Raw genomic sequence first — 25,776 nt, 5'->3', positions numbered from 1 at the left:
GTATAATACAGTTTAAACTCTCTCTAACAAAACCTGATCTTACGTACTTCCAAACCTAAGGAAAAAAAATTGCAGTTCTTAGCAGGTATTTGTAAAGTTCAACTTGTTGCCAACCCAAATTGCCGAAGCTAACTTGGAACCAAAATAGACTTAACAAAGATTTTCTGAAATAAGTTGGTCGAAAAAAGTTATAATTTCTTTCTATTTTTTACGACAGATGGCTTTTTTTAAGTGCAGGCACTAACGCTATTGCATTAAAACATCTGTCACCCATAGTCACGAGCCTGGCTTTATTTTGACAAGGTTACATGCCACCCACTTGCACGTAATATTGGCCTCAACAGTTGTGCTGTTATGTACCAGATAGTGCAACGAGTGGCGGTGGTTTATAGTTCCTGACAATGCACCCACAGGAACCCTACTGTGTGCTTTCGTTATTTCATGATTCATGCGATAGACAACACTGATTGTCTCCTCACAACTTCCTTACTCGTCCTGCTCACATAATTGCTGCATTCGTTCTCCCCGTTTTTGTATTTTGGCTGCATGTCATATTTCACGTGACTGTCTACCTGGCCTGCATAGCCTGGACCACATATGTGCGGCTCAATGTTCGGTACACCTGAGCAGACTTTTCACACGAGCACGCGTGGGGTAGCGGCAAAAACAATGCCATGGTAGATTTTGGGTGTCTCTATGTTACAATTTTAGGTTTCGAAGGACCGAAAGACCCGTTTCTCGATTTGACAAATTTCCTGATTTAACAAAGTAGTTTGAGCGTGGTGATGGCTTCGTTAAATTGAGTTTCAACTGCGTATGTGTAAGGGCGATAAATTTAGCCAAAAATTGAAATATTGTTATAGTCAAAAAATCCTCGTTTGGATGCGGCTTTTTAGTCCTTGAAAAACACGTGACAGGTCCTTGAATATCACTGAATTTTTTTTCTTTGAACCTTGTACGAACCCTGATTTGTGTGGTTTTAAATGTTCTTTTTTGGTTCACCACTATCCTCATTAAAGGATAGATTGTGCTAAATATCATTGCTTTGTTTATCCTATTGCAGGCACAATCCCTGCTTGCCCTATGCCTGATGAGGAAGGACATACTGGTGCTTCACCTTGCAAACAGCTTGTTTTTCAAGGTTCTTCACTGCTTTTAGGAATAGCGGACCTTCTTGCGTTATTTTATGAAGTATGAAGTCACATACTTTATAGTTCAAGATCTCTGCTACTGTACGATTGAATAAAATAAATTTTGTTGGTGCTTATGGCATATTTGCGATGCAGCATTGCAGGAGCTGTCTTCAGCAACAATCACTTTGTTGTTTGTGAGCAGCAAGTGCTGCTCACCGAAATAACGTCGTTTGAGGAGGCAATGTGCACATCATTCTTTCACAGCACAGATTCAGTGTAAAGGGTCTTACATGTTCTCATTATTTCAAAACACTAACAGCTGGCCCGTAGGGTGTAGATACACAAGACTGTTGTCGAATTATTAGCACACTTTGTATTGTTACGGACGGCTCGTAGAGTACAGATACAGAAGACGGGGCCTTCTGTTGCCGTAATACTGGCACACCCATATTTATTTATTTATTTATTTATTTATTTATTTATTTACAACATAATGTCGTGGGAGACCAGGGGAAAAAAGCTGATACAATCAGCTTGAGGGTGTCCTGGCCACCCTACACGTGCTACAGCGTAGAAGGTGGTAACGAACGAAAAAAAAAAGAACAGGAAAATGAAATGTACACATAATATATTGTAAATGAATATCCTTCATGCAAAAAAATATGTACACATAATATATTGTACAAGACCATCCTTCATGCAAAAAAAAAAGAAGTAACGTGCTTTTATAGACATAATAAAGAGAACATAATAAAAAATGAATTTCTTCTTTTCAGAAACAGCGAAATACGAAAAATCAAAAGACGGCGTTACTTATGACGCGTATTCATGATAAGCATATTGTGGTGAAAATTCTCCGTAGTTCTTTAAATGATGTTTCCCGAATGTAAAAAAGCTGCTCTTTACTGATTATATTTAATAAAGCTGGGAGCGTGAACCGACGCATTTGTTGACCATAGTTAGTGCGACATTTCTTAATTTGCCATTCTTCACGTTTGCGTATATTATACATTAGTAGGGTAGCCTGTAATCCTGCTAGCGTTTGTAGTGTACTAGTTTTTTTCATTAAGCTATATTTATACTGCCGACATAGATTATAGTTAAACATTGACTTTACCGGGACAATGTTGTGTTTTATAAAGAGGTCACTGGTGTGTGAGAGGTATGAAACCTTGCATGCTGATCGAATCACGCGTTTTTGTACAACTGCGAGCTTGTCAATGTTTTCTTTTGTGGTAGTACCCCAAACTAGCAATCCATAATTAAGTATTGGTACGAACAGAGCATTATATAAGAACATGTTGATACTTATAGGGCATTCAAAAGAGACACGGCGCATCACAGCTATTGTACTAGATAGTTTGCTAATTAGGTAATTTATGTGGTCATCCCATGTCTTGTGCTCATTGAAATAGACGCCGTAAAGTTTTTATTGATGGTACGAACTCAATTTCTGCATTATTTAACGTTAATGGTGCTAGTTGAACATTCTTGTTCCGCGGTCGAAACAATATTGCCTTAGTTTTGCTCATGTTAATTTTTGAAGTGGTTTTGAGTCGTCCAGTAACTTATTTTTGATAGCGCTTCATTACCTTTATTAATTAGGTGTGTTTCTGAGTTCCCTAAAAAATAGACTGGTGTCATCTGCGTATATAATGAATTTGGCTGTATCATCGATCGTAGGAATTTCGTTAGTATAAAGTAAAAATAAGAATGGTCCTAGGATACTTCCCTGGGGAACACCACATCTGACCGGTTTTTCATCCGATCTTTCTCCAGCTACAATTACTGATTGACTTCTATGTTTCAAATATGATGAATTTAATGAATGGGCTATGCCTCTAATGCCATCAGTTTCCAACTTTCTCAACAAAATGCTATGGATAACAAGGTCGAATGCCTTTGAAAAATCTAAGAACATACCCAGCACCATTTCCTCACATTTAAATTTCTCTAATATAAATTCTTTCTGTTCAAGGAGGGCAAACTCGGTGGACTTCTTCTTACGGAAACCAAATTGCGCCGGATGCATAAGATTATGGCAGTCTACGAAAGATGAGAAGCGCTCTAATATTATTTTTTCGAAACCTTTCGAGAACACTGGTAATACGGATATTGGCCTGTAGTTGCTCATTTCATTTTTGTCCCCCTTTTTGAATATCGCTGTCACTTTAGCAATTTGCATGTCACATTAGGAAATATTCCTAATGACAAATCTAACTGTTCACTCAATAAGTACAAGCATGGTTTACGAAAGCTTCTAAGTATGACCGCACCTACATCTCGTGGAACGATTTCCACAAAACGCACTGGCCGTCCCACGGAAAGGTCGTTCCTAAGTTACGAAAAAGTGTTCGGTCACAATATACCTGCAAATTTTGTCGTAAAGTAGTGCCATTGTTTTACCGTGCAGTTCAGTTACGCAGTTTCTACAGCTAGAATTATTTGGCGCAAGTAGTAATTGGACTGCTGAGTATGCAGCGAAGATGAATGCTAAAGAAACAGAGATATTAGGTGAGTCGTTACAGATTTAAGTAGCGCAATTCTAAGAGAATAAGCTTTAGGCATGCGTTCTGCATCTTTGTTGCGGCTCGCACAGAACACTATATAACTGGTCAGCCAATCTTTGTATCACATAGACATGTCGATTGAACATGAGCACTATAACAAACAAACACTCACGAAATCAACTGGCGGGGAATGTTGTCAGTATTCGCCAATCCTGGATAAATAAAGGTCATACATATGATATAATTGTTATTGCGTTATTTGATTTTTCAAATATATTTGTGCTGGGAAGCTGAAGTATGATTTCTCCCTGCTACTTTTAGAAGCTGCGGCTTGAAATACGTAAAATCTTGCATTGCGGCTGGGGACAGTCGATTTCATGTATGTTTTATCTATCTCTTCGATTTCCTAGGTTTTTTCGTGACAGTATACAGAGCACAAATTTTCACTTCATAGTGGTAGGAGCTATAACTATTGCATGTTAATTTTATCAAACAGCAGAAGTAGGTGTACTCAATCAAATTTATGACGTTTCTCTGCTATATAAAAAAACACTACTGCATCCAATGAATACAATTTCACTCATCACGACAATGTAAACATGTTTGCTGGAGCTGTGCTGCAAGCAGTGGCCGTCACATTTACAAATGTTTATTACTTGTAAATTATTTCAAGGAGCCCTTGACCATATGCGCAAAGGTTAATGCAATGCACAGTCTTGTAAAGCTTTGGCGCATCTTTTTGCAAAACACTGTGATACACAGTTGATTAAGGCAAAACACTACTGAGTGTAGTTTGTGTGCTGTCTCCATAAGGCACAGCTAAATGTCGGAAAGACAGTTAATTACCCTCACTGCCGTTTTTTTAGTTTTGTAATTCATAATAATTTCTTGCGATTCACATGCAAACCATGATATGATTATGAGTTATACAGAAGTGGGCAACTTTAGATTGGTTCTGACTGCCTGGTGTTAAAACAAACGCAGTGGTAGCCTAGAAGACCAGACTGCTTTTCGAAACATTTGCTCCAACGACACCTCGTGTTCGCAAATTTTTCATCTTTTCAAGCTTCCATCTTTTGCTGAACAACAGACGCAAATATAAGCCCACAAGCGTCCTTACATATCTCCCCATCGGAATGTGGCCACCGTGACTGGGAATACAACGTGCGTCGTTGAGCTCAGCAGCGCCCCGTAATGTAACTAAATCACCGAGCTAGTGTTCAATTTCAAGGTTATTGCAGTATAGCAGTTCATAAAACAGTATACAGTTAATGCTTGCGGGCGATCGTAAGCACCCCTCTATGAGATGCCTGGTAAACCATTCACAAACACAGCATTTCAAGCGTCAGGTTCACGATGACCTTGTATCAGAGCTTGTTCACATGTTTCACTGTGCCTGCAGAGTGGACATTTGGGAGTGTTCGCTGCATGGTAATCCTGAAAAAACAAGTAATGACATCACCAGATATTAATAAGCACAACGAGTCAATATGATGAAATTTTGCAAAAGTAAACATATAAACATTTACCTCCTTTTATAGCAGCCGCCTGGTCTGCGTTACCAAACGATAAACCTCCGGAATGCGCTTTTGTTGACTCAGCAACACGCTCCCACGTGAAGCCACGCCGCAAGGTACGCACGTTTCCTCGGCTACAGTGCATGACACGTTGAAAAAGTTAATATTGCAGTGCGTCGCCTCCGTGTGACACCTACACAAAGTCATTGGTAAAAACTGAACCAACGAGTTTTACTCACCGGTCCGTATATTCTGGGGCTCGAAACGAGTGTTCATCCTGTGAAGCTTCAGCTGTGTCTTCGTTCCCCCGAAATCAGCTGAATGCACTACGCGAAATAATTTTAACGAGTCAAAACAAACAAAACGAAAGCGAGTATGACGGCCGGCAGTGGATAGAAATATTACAGTGAAAATAAACAGCGCGAGGCCCATCTGAATGCACTGCGAACCGTTACCTGCCGTTGCGTCGCCTCTGCCACCGTATATTTTGAAAGTAAAATAATGATCTCAATAGGCTGCTGACAGCTATGAATCGCGTGGAACAAAAGTCACAGTTTCACCGCAAAGGCGAAGCAATGAATGTGATAGCAACAAATTGTAGTGTTACACGAAGTGAGGCTGGCAGCTAACGGTTTTGTATCCGATCTCGCGTAACTACAAAACGCTGGTGTAAGAGAATGCAGCGGCTCCAGGGAGCGATGCTCTCCGCATAGTCACTTCGCGTTTAGAGCGCAGCGCGTAGAGGGTTATACGAGCCGCCCTCTGTGATGGCTTTCGAGCTAGCGCGCGCGCCAGCAATCGGGACCACGCCCTTAGATTAAAAGTTCAAACTCCCCCACCCCCCACCCCCTCGCGTCTTCGCGTCTTTTTTCATGCTTGTTATAGGTGGGTGGGGCGTTTCCTGTCTGCTTCGACGGCAGGCCTCCCAAGCGGGGTGAATGTTATCGCATGCACCCTTCGAGCGACGGAAACGAGACGGCTCGCTTGATATCTGCTTCGGCCGCGTTCGTCACCCGCGCTCGCGCGCTTTTAGCCGCGGTAGAACATATGATGCGCGGGGGGATTTTATCGATTTGGACTTCATACCGGAAGGACATGACGGCGACGGCGACAGCAAAAACCCGTCGAGGCTGTCCATATAATTGCTATCGCAATAAAACGATTGTCGATAGGAGAGCGCTGCGCTCGGCGATGAGCGCGCTTCCCTTTGGTGTAGCGCAAGGTAGTAGCCTCGATGCCCTCGTGGCGGGAGATAAGGCTCGTGTGCGGTGATCCGCCGGTCCGTTGCAGACGGCGTTCCAGATCGCGTGCAGCGCAGGCCTCTGGACGGCTTTGATTTCTGGCTTGAAATATAGACAGGCACTTATACAGATATCTAGAACGTAAGAAAACGGGCTTGGTCAGCGACGAGCATTTGGCCGCAAATCCCCAACGTCTGTTGCGGTTGCTGTTTCGAAATAATTATGTGGTTGGTGTTACAAAATAAACTATTGCTGCAAGTCAGCGCTCGTGTGTGTCAAGCCCCTTCTCTGTCCTCGTCTTCTGCGCATTTGCCCTGTGAACCCAACAAGCCCAGACTTACCCTAGAAAACAGATTTCGCCTTTGAGTCCTCTTAGTCGAATGTATAAGGGAGCCTGTGAGTTTTTGTTTGTACCGCGCTGTTTTGGCCACAAAATACACAACACGCCACAAGAGACAGACGTTCAGGGGAAAGTGGATGCTTGAAGAGACGAAAAAATAAAAGAAGCGCGGATTGTCACTGGAGCTAATGTTTCGATAAATGCCGAAGCGTTGGCTCCAGCGACGTTTAAAAATAGGCGAAGGGCAGAAGCGGGAACTCACCACCGTTTTTGCTATTTTCCACTCCTTTTTCTGTCTTATTCTGTGTTTCTTGGCCACAACAGTACGAACAAAAATATAAGCGATTTCAACGACGTCATTGCATAGTATATTCCGAAGGTCCTTATTTAGCACTTGATTATAAAGACGTTCAACTGTATAAAAAGCTGATTCGTCCTTTACGCCGACAGAACACGTAATGGTGCATTTCTACGAAGAACCGAAATCCACGGGCGAAGATAATGAGCTTGAGCGTACCAATTATGACAATGTAACCTTCAGGAAAAGTATAATATTTTACCGTGATATCGTTAAAGAGCTCGTTTCACAGAAATTCCGACGTCGGTGTCAGCTTCGTTGGTAGTGAGCCAAAAATTGACAAAGGTGCAGATAATTTATATAACAAAAATCTTTAGTTCCAGTGAGAATCGAACCCAAGCCTTCTGCGTGGCAAGCAGGTATTCTAAAACAGAGCCACGCCATTGCTTGAAACAAAATAAAAAAAGCACAATATGAATATATTGTAGTGGGAGGTGTCTCCTTAACGTTTGTAATATTGTGTGGCAGAAGCGTAGAATCGCGCCATGCGTCAAAACATGCGAATTGCGCAACGAGTGGGTGTTTTAAAAGACGCCCATTACAAAGCGCTCAGACACTGAAGTATCAGCAGAAGCAAAAGCATCAACAATGTGAGCGGCTGCGTAGGTTCGCATGTTGCCTTGCGGATGCGTAGTGGGCCCTTCGCTGATTCGCAAAAGGAAGAATGATGGCGTAGTGGCCATTCAGCCACTATACTTGCAGTAGGCATTCCATGATAGTTCGAAACGGCCAATGTTACGATTCGCTTCGTTGCGGCACGACTGAGGCACCTACTTGGAACCGAAGCCAGGCTAGCAGATGAGAAGGCGATGCCCACGGGGCTCAAGCGTCCTCCAAATTTTGGCCAAACTCCTTGTACACAAGCATCGAGGATGCGCATGCGTAGCTTATCACAAACTAATACGCTGTCTCTCAAAGCGGCCAGCAGCGAAAGGCGCTACGTTTCGAAGAAACAGTCTCCTTTGCTCATTTTTTCTTCTCGCACATGTTTCTGAATGTTATGTTCTTATGCTTCACGATTACTCTACAAGCTGATAGACAATGGTCAAGTGGCAATACACCCAGGCACAAGATATACGAACCAACAACGCAGTGTAATAAAATCTAATGCCGCAGAAGCTTGCATTTAGGCCCTTTATTTGTCACATTGACACGTATGCAGCACGGACACTGACTGCTTTTATGTCCAGTGAGCTAGCGCAATGCACTGAACCTCTAACCTGTGGCGTGTCTTGTGTGTCCATTCGGAATACGTTTTTTTCTAACGTAGGTTTCTAATACGTGTCAGAAAGTGTGCCGTAAGTATATACACATGCATAACTGATGGGAAATTTTGTGCGCAAAAAACAAGACAATTCACCAGAACGAGAGAGACAGGACGCGCGCTACTTTCATCGAACCTTATTTGCGGCTTTGCCAGCAAATATATGCAGAAACCACACATGCGCTTGGAAAGGTGGTGGCCTCTTTCAACAGAATCAGCTGCGTTGGCTCCTGTCGGGCAAACAAGGATGGTTCATGGTGACTGCCAAGAATGAGTACCACAGGAGAGCGAATGAAGCAATGCCTAAGAGCTTCGTGCCAGTGAGACCAGAATGAAGGGCAAGGCGAGGGCTTTGTGCAAGGACTTGAAAGTGAACAGGTGTCATTGTTGATGCTCAGTGTAATGCCCTGAATGTGTTTTTATACGGCAAAAAAAGTACACCATCTCCCGCTAAAGGGTACCATGAGGCGATGCGAAGCCGGAGCACTCGCACGATCGCGTTCCGTTTGCGCTCGTTGGGCATGCTATCGACCTCAGATCGTTATTAACGGTGTTATTAACGTTGTAGACGAAGATGAAACGGTTAACGAAGGTCTTTATTGAGCATCGTATAGTACTTGAGGTGTGCACTTTGCTTCGATGAGGGTGGCTTTGTGGTCGCTGAAGTGAACCATGAGGGGATCTTGGTGCAGTGCGTGGATCTTGAAATTCGCGCTCCGCTCTGCCCGCTTAGAGGAGGAGAGTAGCGCTTGCGCCGCGAGAGCAGAAGCGAGAACGCAGGAGAAGGGGTATTCACACGAGGGAGAAATCGGCGGGGAACACGGGGGGATTGCGAATCACGTGACCACGTCGTCACGGATTAGTGAGTAGAATTGAAAACTGGGCAAGTTGGTAACGATTCATAGCTAGTCGAGGTAAACAGCGCAACAGACGAAGACAGAGTAAAGGAGGGACACAACACGAGCGCTGACACAACACAGCGCTCGTGTTGTGTGCCTCCTTTACTCTGTCTTCGTCTATTGCGCTGTTTACCTCGACCAGCTATGAAGGATTAGTGAGTGGGCGCTACCCCCCCGTGACTCCTCGGAGGAGACGGGGCCTTTTCCCCGACAGGACAAACGATCCCCCGGCGGTGGCGGATACGGCGGAATGTCGGGCTCTTGTTTGGCCACATTGTTGTACTTGCTCCTGCAGAGAGCGGCAGTGGGTGTCCAGTCTGCAGCTGCACGGTCGTCTGCAGCTCATCGCCAGCAGCTCGTCAAACGGGTGGTACAAGCCACCAGAGTGGTCTAGTAACACTGGTATCCCCCTCCGTTCGCCTCGTCCGTGTGAGTGGGGGACATTTGTGGAGACTTCTCCTCGCGAGCTGACGTCACTTGGCTCCGCTTTTATCCTCCAATGTGTGTCCCCCGTCTTAATACCCCTTGTGGGAACCGAGCGCGCCCTCCCCTTTGGCGCCTCGTTTCCCACCTAGCGCGTGTGGTGGCCACGCGCGGCTCGAGCGCCGGGAACGGCCGTTAATCAGCGACATGGCTACCGTGGCTACGCCGCCAGGCCTTTTTGCTCGGTGCGAGCCATGCGTTGGTCTTCCCCGCTACGCGTCCGAACATGCCTGACCGAAGCTCACGCCACCAAGCTAGCTTACGTCACTGCCAACGCCTGTCCTCATTGGCCGCCAATGACAACCCCCTTCTCCCTTGAGTTCGCTTCTGTCTGGCGCGGGCTTTCACCTCTAACCTTTTCTGTTTGATCCACTGTCATCCCATCTCCCTATCCCGCAGGCGCTGCGCCGTGCTCCCGACCGGGCTGCAGAAATTAGGCGCCTTTTCCTCTTCAAACCACTACCACCACCACCAGATGTTCTCAAGCTGGCACGAGAGGTTGACGCGCTGCTCTAGCAGGCGGCTTCTCGTTCGTGTGCTCGACTGCTGCCCTTTGTGTGAGAGTCGTAGCGCCGCTGGCAAGCGTACTCGATCGGTCTTGCGGAGTTCCCTTCACGGCCTGCAAGCCCGTGACTGTCGTACTGTGCTGCATCTTGGGTTAATAAACTCGTGTTGTCTGTTGACATCCTGCCTCGAGTGCCCTTTCTTTGCCGTGCCGGAGTCGACGAACCCGGCTGTAGCGTCTTTGTTCGCTGCGGCAGTCGTAGGGTAAGCGTTTCGCAAACCTATCTCCACATAACTGGCGCCCAACTTGGCTTCGGCATGGCATCAGAGCAGTCCCCCTCGAGGCGCTCGTTCCTGCTTGATCCCGTGGCGACGGACTTGATCTCGTTCGATGCGGACGACGCCGGCAGCACGAGGTAAGCTCGCCTTGGCGGCCCTCGGCGTTCGGCCACCGAGAGAGATCCCGTCTTTCGGGCCTCCTTTGGTGATGACCGCTCGAATGTGTACATCAGTCCTAGCCTAGCCAGTTTCGGGTTTTCTCAGCTAATCGAGACACACGCGGAGCACGTGCTTTCGGGCCCCTCCAATGCGTCGTCTCCGCTCGCTGGCCTTCCCTTGTTAGCAGCACAGCTGAGTGACCCATCGCTGGCCCATCGTTGTCACGAGCGTAAAGGGTTGACAATGTCGTCCGCGAGCCTGCTCGCATAGGCGACGCTGTCGCCGCGCTTTCCGACGATCATTTACCTCATGCGCGCTTGGGCAACGTTTTCGGCAAATGTGAGCCACCGTGCTCCGCTGTCGATTCGTTTGCCCTTCGCGTGAGGCATCATGCATCCGTTGGTTGCGTCGGTGCGGAAACACTACTCTTCTCTGTGCCGTTTATTGGCCCCTTTGGGTCTGGCGTGCATCGTGGAGAACAGGCGCGCGACCCTTGAACGGCGGCGCCTGCCTCGGAGCCGCTGCACACAACTGCGGCACATCTCCAGGCAAAACATTGCCTTCTATCTCGCGAGCAGAACCGCTGTTTCGTGCGGCGCTTCGCGGTTGGTTGTGCGCTGGGAGAATCGCGCGCACCGACAGCGCTTTGTGCATCTCCCTGTTGTTTCGCTGCCCGTGATTCTCGGTCGCGTCTTTCTCGCGCGCACGTGTATCGTGAATGACTTCCCAAGCGGTGGCTACAGCGTCGTCCCTTCCGGCGACCTACAACCATTTGCAACCCTCGTAGTGGCTACCGCTGCCTTTCAGTACGGGACGCCACTCGAGATTTCGCTCGCCGAAAGTTTGACTGCTATGTCAACGGAGTGCCATTGGTGGAGAAACGGACCCCATGGCGCTCGTCTGGCTTAAGCGCTTGCACGAGCCCTCGGGCCGCCTCGCGCGCTGGGCGTTGACTTTGCAGCGATACAACTTTGTTTTGCACTACAGGAAAGGGAGTTTAAACGTCGTGGCTCACGCCTTGTCGCGTGCCCCCGTTTCGGCGTGTGACACTTATGTCCGCCACTGCCGAGAGTAATCGCGCCGACTAAACTCCGGGGCCTCGGGCTCCAATGGGTCGAAATGAGCGAACCCCGACGGTGAATTGACTTTCGAGTCGATCACCTCGGGTGGAGTACGTCACTTCAGCCACTATCCTCTTAAGCAGAGAAGTGCTACCAAAGGCACAGCACTGCGATCCGTTTCGTGCTCCAAGAGCCATGCTCCCAAGGAGCGGGCGCGTATTGACAGTCTGGTATTGCTGTCGGCGCCGTGTGCCGTTTACGCAGGCTGGCATTGCTGCGGGCACGTTGGATTTGCATCTGTTTTTCGCTGGCGGAGTTCTCCTGCGCTACGCATCCCACCTGAAGAAGCTCCCAAGGAGTATTTCAAGGTGGGGGTACCCCGCGGTCTAAGGAAAGTCACCCTTGGCTATTCTCACGACTCGCGGATGGCCAGACATGCGAGTGGCCGTAAGACTTTCCAAAAGTTGTGCGGCTCTGCTACCTGGCCAGGCATTAAACGTGACGCTCTTCACTCCACGTGTGGCAATTCGTGAAGGCTCGAGCGGGCAAGCCCCCGGGCTCATCAGCCGCCCCCAAACCCTTTCGTTGCCCGCAGCAGCGACTTGGGAGAGGGGGAGGCGGTCACACAACCGCAGGAAAATCGTAAGGCTGGCCCCAAGTCACGCCACCGGTACAACCTTTGGAAGCGCACTTAAGCAACCTTTCCCCCACTAACAGGTAGCAGGACTTTATTCCATACCATGGTAGTGAATGGAGAATAACCGCTAAGGTGCGGCGACACACGTCCGGAAGTGGTAGAAGGCCCTCTTGGCCGAAAGTACCCTCATGTGTCGCCCAAGCCATAATCTGGCAAGCGCCCCCGATGTATCTGTCATCCACGGTTGTAGAGTTTAAGGGGTCGATGTTCTTGCAAAGAAGGGGTATTTGCATAGGGTCATACGTTGCTCCTGTCCTGTGCAATATATTTTTAGCTCGTTTTGACAACTCGCTTCGGGGCTTGATAGATCTTGAACGTGTGTGCCGTATCTTTAGATACGTCGATGATTTTCTCATTGTTCTAAAAGTGTCTTCATCTGACTCCTTACCTGGGGTTGTACACCAGGTCGTGGAAGCTTTTGAGGCTTCTTCTGACGCTCTTAGCTTCACCCATGAACTTCCATGCAACCGGTCCATCAGATTTTTAGAGCTTCAATTAACTTTTCATGGTGATGACCATCTTTGTTGGTGTTTTATGCCTAGAAGTAAGAAAGCTCTTTTGCCGTTTGGGTCACCACATTCAAAGATTGTTAAAAGAGGCATTATTTCAAACTGTTTTTTAAATGCTCTGAAAAAAAGTTGCCCTCACGCTATGAAGACCAGCCTAGACAACCAGTTCGAGAGGCTGGAAGCTGCTGGTTACCCAAGGGATCTGCTGTACGCGGTGGCAGAATCTGTGCTACAAAAGATTAAGAGGCCGCAAGATACCACTGGTCTGCCAGCACAACGCATTCGGGAGAAACCGTTTGAAATCCTACCTTACATACATAAGGTTTCCCATAATATCAAAAAGGTTGCCGCGCGACAGGGCGTAAACATTGTTCTTTCAGCTCCCTGCAAACTTGCTAGCCTATGCTCACGTGTGGCTCGTGGAAAGACTAGCAATCCGGTGTGCACTACGAAACACGAGCGTTGTTTCACGAAATGTGCTACAAGTGTTGTGTACAACATTCCGTTGACCTGTGATAAGGTTTACATCGGCCAACCGGCCGATGTATTAATACTAGGTTGCGTGAACATCACGCTTCTTTGAGTTCGAATGATGGGGTGAATCTTGCACGTCACTGTCGGGAATGCGGTTGCACCCCACTTTTCAGTAATGTCACTTATCTGGGAAGAGGTAAGGGTAAAGAAGAAAGGGAAATTATGGAGGCATACTTCATTAGGAAAAGCGGAGATAGATGTATAAGCGCACCGTCAATCTGCCTCATTGACAAGGAATTTAGTGTGTTACAACGATGGCAAGAAAGATGATTGCGTAATCTTTCACCAGGTGACGTTGTCGGTGATACAGACGTGCTGCACATGCGTTGTGAGGTTTCTTCGTTGAATGTTTTTCTTCAATAAAGTCACAGTTGTTAGTCCAGCGGTGTGTGTGTCTGCCTTTTCTCGTGTCCCGTTATTTTGCTGGCTTTCGTCAAGTATCATGAACCAACTGGCCCAGATCTCAACACTTCTGCCCCCTTTTATTTGGCAGTGCTGTCAGTCAGGCAGCCTTTTTGGCAAGCCGGCTATGCCGGGGGCACTCCTGCATCGCCCGGTCGTCTCCCTGCATCTGGCTCAACCGTGCCGCCAGCCTGTTGCTGAACCTGTGGCCTGCTGTTCCCTGGTCCTTCCTGCGGGGGCCTGGTTCCTGCCTTCTGGTCTGCTGCCACCACCATCCTGCCTTACCCACCTGGCAGCTTCGGCAGCCGCCTCGGCGGCTGGTCCGCCCACTCCAGCATTGGCCTTTTTGCTTGCTGCGAGCCGTGCGTTGGTCTTCCCCGCACGAGCTACGCGTCCGAACATGCCTGACCGAAGCTCACGCCACCAAGCTAGCTGACGTCACTGCCAAAGCCTGTCCTCATTGGCCGCCATTGACAACCCCCTTCAACCTTGAGCTCGCTTCTGTCTGGCGCGGGCTTGCCCCCGTCAGATGCCCTCAGGCTGGCACGAGAGGTTGACGCGCTGCTCTAGCAGGCGGCTTCTCGTTCGTGTGCTCGACTGCTGCCCTTTGTGTGAGAGTCGTAGCGCCGCTGGCAAGCGTACTCGATCGGTCTTGCGGAGTTCCCTTCACGGCCTGCAAGCCCGTGACTGCCGTACTGTGCTGCATCTTGGTTTAATAAACCCGTGTTGTTTGTTGACATCCTGCCTCGAGTGCCCTTTCTGCGCCATGCCGGAGTCGACGAACCCGGCTGTAGCGTCTTTGTTCGCTGCGGCAGTGGAGAACGTCGCTTCCCTTGCCAGTCGCCTCGTAGGGTAAGCATCTCGCAAACCTATCTTCACACCCTAGAAGCGCAAGCAAGGGCTGGTAGAGAAGTGGAGAGAATAACGCGCAACTGTTGGAGAGAGGGAAGGAGGATAGTTGCGCATGAGTACCGCACACGCACCCGAAAGGCCGCCAGGGCTCTGACCGCCCCGAAGAACGCACCACAGCCAGGCAAATCCAGGAAGGGTCAGGCGAGCGTCATGACAGCACTCGCCAGGAAAGTCGGCCCAGCAGACAACCGCGGCCATCTTGCCGCCAGCCTCGTCGCAAAGGCACCCAGAGAGCCAGAAACCCTCTCCTCAAAACCAGCTTCTGCAGCCGGCAAGCAGCAGCAACAGGGAGGAATGCTGTACACAGCAGGACAGATACCCGTTCGCACCCCCACAGCAGGAGAGTGAGACAAGCAGCCATGGGTGACCCCTGCCTCAGACGTCGTCCCCCCTGCAAGCACACCGCGCCTCCCTCCTGCTCCCCCGCCGACTCTCCTGCGGACAGAAGCCCAGAGGAAACCCGCTTGGCCGGTTCGCCTCCTTCCTCCTTTCCCGTGGAGAGAGTAACGCGCAGCTGTTGGAGAGAGGGAAGGATGAGAGTTGCGCATGCGTAGTGTGAGTGAGCACTAGCCCACCGCGGGACATACACCCGAGGAAGAGATGCTTCGCATCTAAAACACATAAGTTGAAAGTGCCTTTCCGGTCTGTTGTTAGGGAGAGCCGAGCATGCCAGCATGTTCTGAGCAAGTACTTTCAGAAACGTTTAAGTGCGCGGCAGGTTGTAGACCCCTTCGCAACTAAGAGCTCTTACGAAGTAGTGAAGTTTCTTGAAGCAAAAGTGTCGCCAGGATACCTATTTTCTGTTGACATCGAGGATTTGTTTTATTCTGTGCCTCATGAAGATCTTTTTATTGCGGTATGTCATAGAGGAGTGTGGTGTGGTTGATTTTCAAAATCTGTTGCTAACTTTCTGCGTGTTATTGAATTTTATCTTTGTTCGACACTCGTCTCATTTGAGGGCAAATTTCACCGTCAGAAGAAAGGGACCTGTTGTGGATCCTGCGCAGCCCCGTTCATTTGTATCCTGTTCTTAGCTTTTGTAGACCGTTCTCTTCAACAATGCTTGATTGGCATGGGTGTGCGAAAAGTATTTTGGTACGTGGACGATTACCTCATTTGTGTTAATAAAATAACAGATTTGACGTACCCTGAATGTGTTGGTAGAATTTTGGACATCTTTCAGCAGAATGGGAAGGGTTTAGTTTTCACTCACGAGCTGACGTTACAGCGTTCGTTGCAGGTTTTCGACATTAATATTACGCTAGGGCGTGGCCATATTTGCTGGGAGTACGCTCCGCGGGCCCAGAAAGAGTTATTGCCCTATCATTCGCCTCACTCAGAGACGGTCAAGAGTGCTGCAGCTTAATTTTGTTAGGGGTCCAGATTAACGAAATCTTGTCCTCGCTCAATGCTATATAGCTTTATTAAGCAAGTGAGCCGGTTGTTGTCGGCTGGCTACTCATGTGCAGAAATTTTGTCTGTGGCTGAGGCCCTGTCGCAAAAAACCAAGCATCTGTATTCGGAAATGTAAGCACCCCAGAAAAGAGCACGGTCAAGCGTGTTGTTTCGTACGTACATAAGGTTGCGCACCATGCCAAAAGGTGGCGAACCGTCATAAGGTGCCATTAGTGTTCTCCGTTCCGAAGAAGCTCGCCCACTTGTGCTCGCGTGTTTCTCATGATGGGAAAAAAGTGGTTGCCAGAAAAAAATGGTAGAAAATTTGTTAACCGTTGTACAGGGGTTACATATGAAATCCATTTGACCTGCAGAAGAGCTGAGATCTGGGCCAGTTGGTTCATGATATTTGACGAAAGCCCACAAAAGAACGGGACACGAGAAAGAGGCAGAGACAAACACCGCTGGAAGCCGTGTTTGTGTCAGCCTCTTTCTCGTGTCCCGTTCTTTTTCTGGCTTTCGTCAAGTACCATTTGACCTGCGGCAAGGCGTATATAGGCCAGTCGGGTCGGTGTAATAATGACCGGGCGGGGGAGCATTCACGGGCTATTAAGAGTGGGGATATTAATTTGGATGAGCATTGCGCGAGTTGAGAGGCATGTGAGCCGAAACTAAATGAGATAAATATTCTGGGCAGAGGTAGGGATTAGATGGCACGAAAGTTACTGGAAGCGTTCCATATCAGGAAGATAGGGGGTAGGTGTGTCAGTGACACATCGGTGAAGCTTTGGAAGGCAGAAACTGAATATCTTGATCATTTTCACTGAAGTGAAAACGTGTTTGTGACAATGCATTTGATTTTCTGTGCATGTGTGTGTTATGCATATATTTGCTGGCAATGCCGCAAATAAGGTTAGATGAAAGTAGCGCCCGTCCTGTGTCTCTCGTTCTGGTGAACATTGTTGTTTTTTGTGCACAAATTTCCCATCAGCTATGTACCATGTCCCCAAATTTCAAGTTTTATTGAACGATATGCATAAGCATCCACTTGACTGATTTCAGGCACAGCAATTCCATTTTTTGCGGAATCTGGTTTTACACTGTACACCTTCAAATTGAAATGCGAAACACTTACTCTCGGTCCAGAGCCAGACATTCGACACCCGGCTCCAGGGAGACAACGTTTGCAGTCCGCTTGTCTTCTCTAAAGGAAAAGAGAAACGTTTTTTTTTTTTGTAATAACATCATTTCGTTGTCCTAGCTATCTCTTATAGCAGCTCCAAAAAGGAAAAAAAAAGACGATGGATTCCGGGGCACTGGTACATTTACATGCTAGACGCCTTACATAAAGCGTAAATGTGCAGTGAAGGGCACAGCAATTATGCGCGGTGAGGCAAAGGGCTCGTGTCATCCAAACAGTATTTTATTATTCTTGATGGAATAAAGGGCAAGTGTCGCTTGAGTGAGGAACCGCAACACACATGCTAAGGGGGATGGACAGAAAAAGGAGGGAAAAGGAACTGGCGACAGCAGCACCGCAAGCGCCGCAGAGAGTGGTATTACGCCATCTTCCTGACACGGGAGTGCTCTCCGCATGTGCGCTTCTAAGCCTCCCTTTACGCTTATCACATGTGATCGGTGCCTCGCGGAGGGAAACCGCACAACCACTTATCTGCCTCTTTCCTTCTTTCTTTTTTTTTTATTGGCTAGAACGACCTTCAGCGATTCTGTAGCCATGCAAGCAATCGAAAGATAGGTGTTGTAGCGCAGATACATTGCCGCTACTTGTTCGGCACTGGAGAGATTAGACGAGCACACAGAATATTCACAGACACTTCTCTGATTTAGTAACTTATTTGACTTTTAATTAACCGGCTGAAGCATCGAAACACTTCCACAAGTTATGTAGCTCTAAGACATATCTGAGCGGCACTCGCTGCGACCAGCTGCCTTGGAGACTCCGGCACGACACCGCAAAGTGGGCATGTTGGCGGGTCATTGAAGCACTTGGTTGTAACGCGAGCTCGACACAAGGACCAAAGAATTAAGGAGACACACACGCAGCGCAACAGCGTTTTCTACTGAAGCTCAGGTGACGCTTTACTAGGTCTGTTGAAATTTTACTCGACGTTTATACAATGGAACAATTCTGTGTTATTGCGAAAAAGAGGTGTCTGTATAGGCTCATGTATAGCCCCCGTATAACGTAACCAATTTTTAGCTGAACTTGACAGAGGCTTGGCTAATCGTCTCGAGGGAATTAATGTACGAAATTTTTTTCAATACGTGGACGATTTTATCACCTTTATTGACCGTTCATCTGAGTGTTTTTTTAAAAGAGAGCTCCGAAGTGCTGAATGTTTGTCGCGATAGTCTTAACTCTGTCCAAGTCACGGTTGAATGGCCTGTTCACGGGGCGCATTAGATTCCTTGATCTCATGCTAACCTGCTCTGACTACCGGTTATGCTGGTGTTACGCACCTCGCGCTAATAAGGCAGTTCTTGCCTTTCACTTTTAACTGGTCAGTAGAGGCATTACTAGCATGTGCCTCAATAACGCGTTAAAATAGTCTTGCAGTCTTGACGAATCACAGTTTCACTTGATGAATCACTAGATGAATGTTTTGATGAATCGCAGTTTTTCGCAGCAGACATCACGCCTAAAAGGAGCCGGCTATCGAGATCACGTATTGGTCTCAGTAGCAGATAAGCACATCAAGAAAATTCGACCACGATCGAATGCATCTGACCCTCAAACCGTGCCGCTCCAGACTACAGGAACACAGCCGTTATCCCTTATGTCCATAAACTGTCTGATATATCAAGAAAGTGGCCGTACGATAAAATATAATGGTAGTATTTTCAGTTCCCCATAAGCCTCTGTTTGAAAACAAATCCTTCTAGAACCGAAAAGCGAGAGCCTGGAATAAAGTACAAGCACAAGTTCATAGAATGTAAGGCATTGGTCGCTTGTCGCATGATGCTTTCCTGTGGGAAACGTTCGACAGACCAGCAGCTGTGTAAATGTGCGGCTAAAAGAGCACGACAGCAAGACTAAGAAGCTGCGGTTTCCTCGCCCTCCAAACTCAGTCGGTAAAACATTAACAGGACTAGCATTTTGGGTCGTCATAAGGACGAAATCACCCGCCTCATCGTAAAAGCTCAGCATATCGATGATCTTGGTGATAACTGCGTTAGGAAGGCATCAGTATCATTGTCGACTAAAGGGTTAGGTTTCCTGCTAAAACGCTGTCATCCGGTTCTGTGCTGTTATCATTTGTTATGATGCTGTTTTATAGGTGACTCACTCGCGCTGGGTTTAGTTAGCACGACGTGATCCTTGTTGCATTTTCCTAATAGGGAACCCAGGCTCAAGTTCGGGCGCGACGCTTGCGCGGCTCAGCTATGCCTTACTAGGGGCAGACGCTGCCCACAAAGGCGGTTTGTCGCCGGATTTGCCAGCGCCAAGGATATGTGCGCGCATGCGCTCCTCATTCGGCCCAGAGCACCGCTGGTCAGCAATAGTTACATTGTCATGCACCACAGATGCAATCTGAGAGCTCTGCGCGTGCGCGCAAGCGGGAGTGAAGTGTTGTAGCCGTAGATGCCCCCAGTTGCGATAAGAGCAGTGGCGCCTCTCTACGTTGCTTTGGAAGCCTATAGGGTGATCGGGTCTGGAAAAATAAACATTGTTGTTGCTAGTAGCGCTGCGTGTGTCGTGCCTTAATTCTTTTCTCCTTGTGCAGAGTTCGCGCTCCTTAGCGAGCCCTCCGGACGCGTCTCGCCACTCCGCCCAAGGTCAAACAGAAGGACCAACTATATGCCCTCGTTAACCAGAGCCAATCGGGTCATACAGATTCAAATACGTACATCCAATCGCAGGCGGACTTGGCAATGACAGCCGTCCGCCTGCAGAATAACAACCTCAACCAAAATACAGAACAACTTCCGAAACAGTTTTTCACAGAACAGTTTACTCCTCAGGCGCAGCGGGTGAAGCAGCGTCGCCGACGAAGAGCGTCAATAAAATTCCACGAATTATTCGATTCTTGGTCAGTCTCCCAAAGTGGGAATGAGCCAAAACCTTTAAAAAAGATCTACATAGACATCTACGCGAAACTGCATATAAACATTAAGGATACAGCGGAGACGTCAGCCTGGTTAATCACCAGCCTGCAGCTGCAGCTGCAGCGGAATATTCTGTAAGATGCAAATTGGGAAAATGCATCTTTTAGAGATGCGTATACAATGCGTTGTCACGAGCCTTTTCGGCAGCTTGACCTGACTGCGGAAACAAGGAAAATTGTAACAGTTTTCATAGGCGGAGATCCTTGAAAGACGTGCATTCTAGCTCTTGAGAGTCGAACCTGTTGCTAGGCCTCTTAATTAAGACGAATATTGTCCATCCGTACCATCTCGAATCTGGGGCGTAGCCAGAAATCTTTTTCGGGGGGGGGGGGCACCTCCTTGATCTGAAATGGGGGTCGGCAGGCAGAGCATGCAGGCTTTCGCTCAGTTCAAGGTCCGAGTGACGTTGGCAAGCTCACCTCAGCAGCGCTTGCTCGCCGAAGTAGTCTCCTCGGCCAAGGACACGGATCTGCTCCTCCTGGTTCGTACCTTCGATCCGCTGCGTGACCTTCACCTGACACACGGAATGAGCCGCCGTGCGAAAAGAAGTCAGCCTCCCCAACAAAAGCAATGTAGCGGCGCATAGTGCGGTTGCCTTAACAGAAAAGATTTGCGGACAAGCACAATCAAAATATTTCTTTAATCATCATTAAAGTGAAAAGAAGTAACGAATGAGATGAAACTGGTAAGTTCTGCTTCATAAGTTCTACATCCACGATACGTATGTTTCTGTTTTAAAAACATTGATTACTACTTCACGTTCGAAAACAATAAACTTCTCTTATTTTCCTTTAATTTTGCGCTACATGTGCGCACTGGTAACTCAGTGTGAAGTCACTGGTTGCAGATTAGTTTCTCGTAATGCGGCTTATTGCTTTGGCTCAGCATGTGGCCTCACACGTTGATGAGTTTTGTGATTTGTTCCTCTAAACACAACGCAGTTCCTACTTCCCACAGGCAATCATTCAGGCCTCATCAAACGCTGTCGAAAGTTACGAAGGGCGATTTCGCGCGGAAACTGAAATGGAGTCGCCGGCACTCGTTTTTCATTTTTGCGTGTTTTCCGGGGTTATAAATCGTGCTCCCTCATAAGGAGGGAGTTTACTGGCATTGTGGGTAATTTGCTAATACAGCTGACATTGTTGAAAAAGGGGGAAATACACCATGTCAGCCGTCACAAATTTGTCAATAGAAAATAATTGGGGCACCTGTAAACCGCAGACTGCTTTGGCGAGAAACAGATACCTGTCGAAAGAAGAGTCTACCGTAACGGCGTGTCTATTCGAGCTGTCGTAAATCGCTGAGTCACGTAATCTACGCACCCCATTCTGCACGCTCTCTTAATGGGTGCGGTTTGTGTCGATCGACGGGATTACACTCTCTGCATTTCACCGCAGTTGCGTAGTGGAACCATAGCTCGGCATGCTCACTCATGAGTTCACTCACACACTCACACACATTCGAAAGGGATGAGCCTATGAGTGAGTACTCGTGAATGTGAGTAGGCGTGAGTATGAACGAGTACTCATGAGTGTAGTACTCGCTGTTGGGCTATTTGGTGCATGTCTGAATTCAGTAGTGAATTTCGCGCCAAAATCACGACCATATTGAGATACAAAGAAACACATAGACAACTCTAGAAGAACTATTCAGCGACCATAGACAGCTGTTTATTCCTTGAGGAATACAGGCTAATATAAATGCACTTCTCGCCAACGCGTGCGCAACCTGCTCGATCGATCATATACCTAACCACACCATAGGAACCATTCCAGATACCGCACTTCCGACTCGCACGTTTTGATTGAAGTTTCGCTTACGCAATTACTACCTCGTTTCTGTATAAAAAACGCCTCCGAAATTTCCCGTGCTACCTTGCTCTTGCTTTTTCCCAAGATCCCAATCTGCGTGAAGCGTGGTATGCATCCACATGATGTCACATGCGCGCTTAAATGCGCGCAGTCTTTATTTCTTACAGTGAGATCGTGTTCCCTAGCTCGATGATTGACCCAGCGTCGCGGCTGGCCAACATAGCTCTTTCCGCGCATTAGGGGCATTTCATAAAGCACTTCAAGGGCACATTTGGTGAACGGCCGAGCATGCAGCCTTTCGGCTGTTGAGCATGGCTTCCTCTAATGCGAAGGCACAACTTGGCCAGATTGTTTGGGGCGGCGAATACCAGCGGTACTTTATGCCGACTCGCAAACTTTTTTAGGTTGTGCGTAAGCTTATCTACATAAGGAACCACCTCCGGCCGTTCTTTTTCCTTTCGTGCTTCAGCCGTGCCATTTTTGACCTTCTGTATAAGGCATTCCGCAACCGCAAACAACATCAAGCGAGGGAACCCGGCGGCCTTCAAACATTAAAACTAGACTGCAAAATATGCAGACGGGACTTCAGAAGTGCAGACCCTAGGGAAAGCATTGCAATGCCCCTCTTCACAGTTTTTGAGTGGGCCGATCCAGAGGCTAAAAGGCCTTTCTTCGCACATGGCGAAAAACTCCAGCATACATGATTGTCATCAAGAATTAGTTTTAGATCTATAAACTGCAGGACTCCATTGTCAGGCAGCTCATACCCAGCGTTCCTCAGCCTTTCCACTTGCTTTTCGAAGCTTCGCGTCATCTTGTAGACGCAGGATTTTTCGGGCGCTGCTCACAAAGCACTGAAAGCGATCCCCATTTTAATCACCTTCGACTGGCTGGCCGCATAATTAAGTAGGGGTCGTCAAGCTCTTGGCTGGTAGCACCAACAGACATTATCTGACCTAAATTCTAATTGGAGATTCAAAAATTGCAACCTAAATTCATTCCAAAATTGAAGCGTAAACCTCAAACCAACCTCAGCCATGCGTGCTGAACAGTCCAAGGACACACTTAGCTGTCTCTTCGAAATTTCGTCTCCCTAAGAGCACGAAGTAATTGTCAACATAGCGAAATATTTTAACAGTATCTGGCACATAGTGCTCAATTACCCAATACACTCCGCTGAGAAAAATATCACTCAGTATTGGAGCCACACTGGAGCTAATGCGAACGCCAGCTTTTTGCACGTACAGTTCACCTGCCACTCCGAAAGCATTTGAATCTAAATAAAGGTTCAAAAGCTCCAAGAAAGCTTCTACTGACAAGCAACTTCGTCTTACGTGGTTATACTCCGTGATGCAAGTTCTGACACTCTGAAGAACGTCCTGACGTTGTAGCAAATAGAAAACATCTTCGACCTCGATACTGGCAGCTGCAAATCTTGCGGGATTACTTTCTCTCAGGAATTTCACCAAGCACCGCGAATCCGGGATTCTGGACAGATCCCCAACACATAATGGCGCCGGGTGCTTTTGAAGATAACCAGACAACCAGGAAAGGCTAAGGAACGCTGCGTATCCGAGCCACCAGATGGACACAGTTTGCGGCAAGCTCGCCCGCGTGGTAAAAGAAAAGGCATGCGACAGAATGCCAGCGGAAAGTCGAAAGAGGTGGATAAGTTCGCCATTGTTCCGTATGTTCACAGCCCTTCCCATGATTTAAAAAAGATGGGGAACAAATATGGGGTTAACGTAGTTTTTTCCGCGCCTGCTAAACTTTCTAAAATGTGCAACATGGTTAGTAAGAGGAAAGAAGGCACGAGTGAGTCGTGTCAAAGTGATGGCGCAGCTCACCACAGGAATAAGTATGTACCTTTGCGAGGTCGGTGTGGTGTATCAGGTGCCATTAACGTGCGGGAAATCGTATATAGGATAGAGCGCAAGATGCATTAACATGCGACTAAGGGAGCACGAGTGATTGCTGCCGAGCGCCCTAGCTTTGCATTTACCAGCGCACTGCCGGCAGTGCAGATGTCAGGCAGTTTGCAAAGACGCGACAGTTTCGTCGAAAGAAAAGAAGTTAATAGGCCGCAGAATTATCGAGGCGCTCCATATCAGGAGGAAAGGGGAGGGATGCATCAGCCACCCGTCGATTATTCTTACTGACAAAGAGTACGCATATCTCTGCTCCACGTGCACGTAGCCACCTCAGTCTACGCGGTTTTTTCCACGTGCGCACAATCGTTCTCATGCACTTGGTGTGTTTATGTTGTTTGTTATGTTTTTATAGCCTGTCACGTGTCTTTATGATAGCTTTTCAGCTGTTTCATTGATAACTCCTTAACGCGCTTTGCTCGTGGCTTTTAGCGGTTCCTTTGTTAGCCCCTAGGGGGACGTGTCATATGGGCTGAGGCTGGTAAATAGGCTGGTTTCATGGTTCAATAAACTCAATTGTTAGTCTTGCCTCTCACTTCGTGTCTCGTCCCACTGCGCAGTTCGATCAGAATGAGTACCGATGTGTTTGAGTAGCCGTGAGTTTGAACGTGAGTGAGTACCAGTGAGTGTGAGTAGGCATGAGTATGAACATGAGTGAGTACTCATGAGTGGGAGTAGGCGTGAATATGAACGTGAGTGCCAATAAGTGTGAGTAGGCGTGAGTATGAACGTGAGTGAGCACCGACGAGTGCAAATAGATGGGAGTATGAACGTAAGCAAGTACGGATCAGTGGAAGCGTGAGTGAGTACTCGTGAATATGAGTGGGCGTGGGTATGAACGCCTCTTGGTACCGATGAGTACGAATGGACATGAATATGCGCAGCAGTGCGTGGCCACGAGCTTGAGTGCCTATGAGTGTGAGAAGTGAGTCTGAACGCGAGTGAATACCTGCGAGTGAGAGTAGACGTGAGTATTACCATGGGTGCCTATGAGTGAAAACTGCGTATGAATACTCGTCATGCCTATGAGTACTCATGAATGCATGTAGAAGTCGGTGTAAGCATGAATGAGTTGCAACCCATGGCAATTGCCAGTGGCGCGGGTGAACCCAAGAAGCAAGTGCTAGGACACATGTCGTGAACGTGAGCGAGTACGATGAGTATGACATTGAGCGTGAGGATGAAGGTGAGTGAGTGCCTATGAGTATGAATAGACGTGAGAATGAGAGTGAGTGAGGAGGTGTAAGTGTGAGTGAACGTGCGTGAGCACGTATGGGTTTGCGGACACGTGAGTCTTGCAGTGTTTGCGAACAGAGACACCGAGCACCGGTGGTGGCTCCGATATCAACAACACTCCCATGAGTTTCACACCCGGCCCAACGTACTCTCGGCTGTAGCGAGGGTGTTTATGTATACAGGCACACAGCCAGGATTATTTTTTCGGAGGGGCCCAAGGCCTAATTGTTCAAAATAAGGTCTTTCTATGGCAAAAAGAAAAAAATGTTGCCCGGGAATAGAAAGGGTGCTTAATTATTAGACGAAAATGAGAACAAAGGGGTATGCAGCACAAGAGGTGAGTTTATCAGCGATGGAAAACAAGTTTTTGACACTGCAGTAAAGCTATTGCGTGTGCCCCAAAAGGAATGCTTTCCAAGCAAATAATCACGGCCAAGAAGGGCCATACAGAGTCAGTTACGAAAAAACGAGTGACA

The 25,776-nt window shown here is 47.7% G+C and overlaps 1 protein-coding gene across 1 annotated transcript in view; it reads right to left on the bottom strand.

The window, feature by feature from the left end:
* Positions 1 to 25,776, bottom strand: part of LOC119389391 (cGMP-dependent protein kinase, isozyme 1) — a gene marked incomplete in the record, with an annotated part of 765,645 nt that overhangs the window by 457,567 nt on the left and 282,302 nt on the right. The window contains 2 exon segments of the mRNA XM_049413534.1: positions 17,333 to 17,401; positions 20,745 to 20,839. Of these exon segments, the coding sequence (XP_049269491.1) occupies positions 17,333 to 17,401; positions 20,745 to 20,839 (164 nt within the window).

This window comes from Rhipicephalus sanguineus, chromosome 1 (assembly GCF_013339695.2).
Source record: "Rhipicephalus sanguineus isolate Rsan-2018 chromosome 1, BIME_Rsan_1.4, whole genome shotgun sequence".
Classification (NCBI taxonomy): domain Eukaryota; kingdom Metazoa; phylum Arthropoda; class Arachnida; order Ixodida; family Ixodidae; genus Rhipicephalus; species Rhipicephalus sanguineus.
This window is presented reverse-complemented; position numbering and strand designations above follow the sequence as displayed.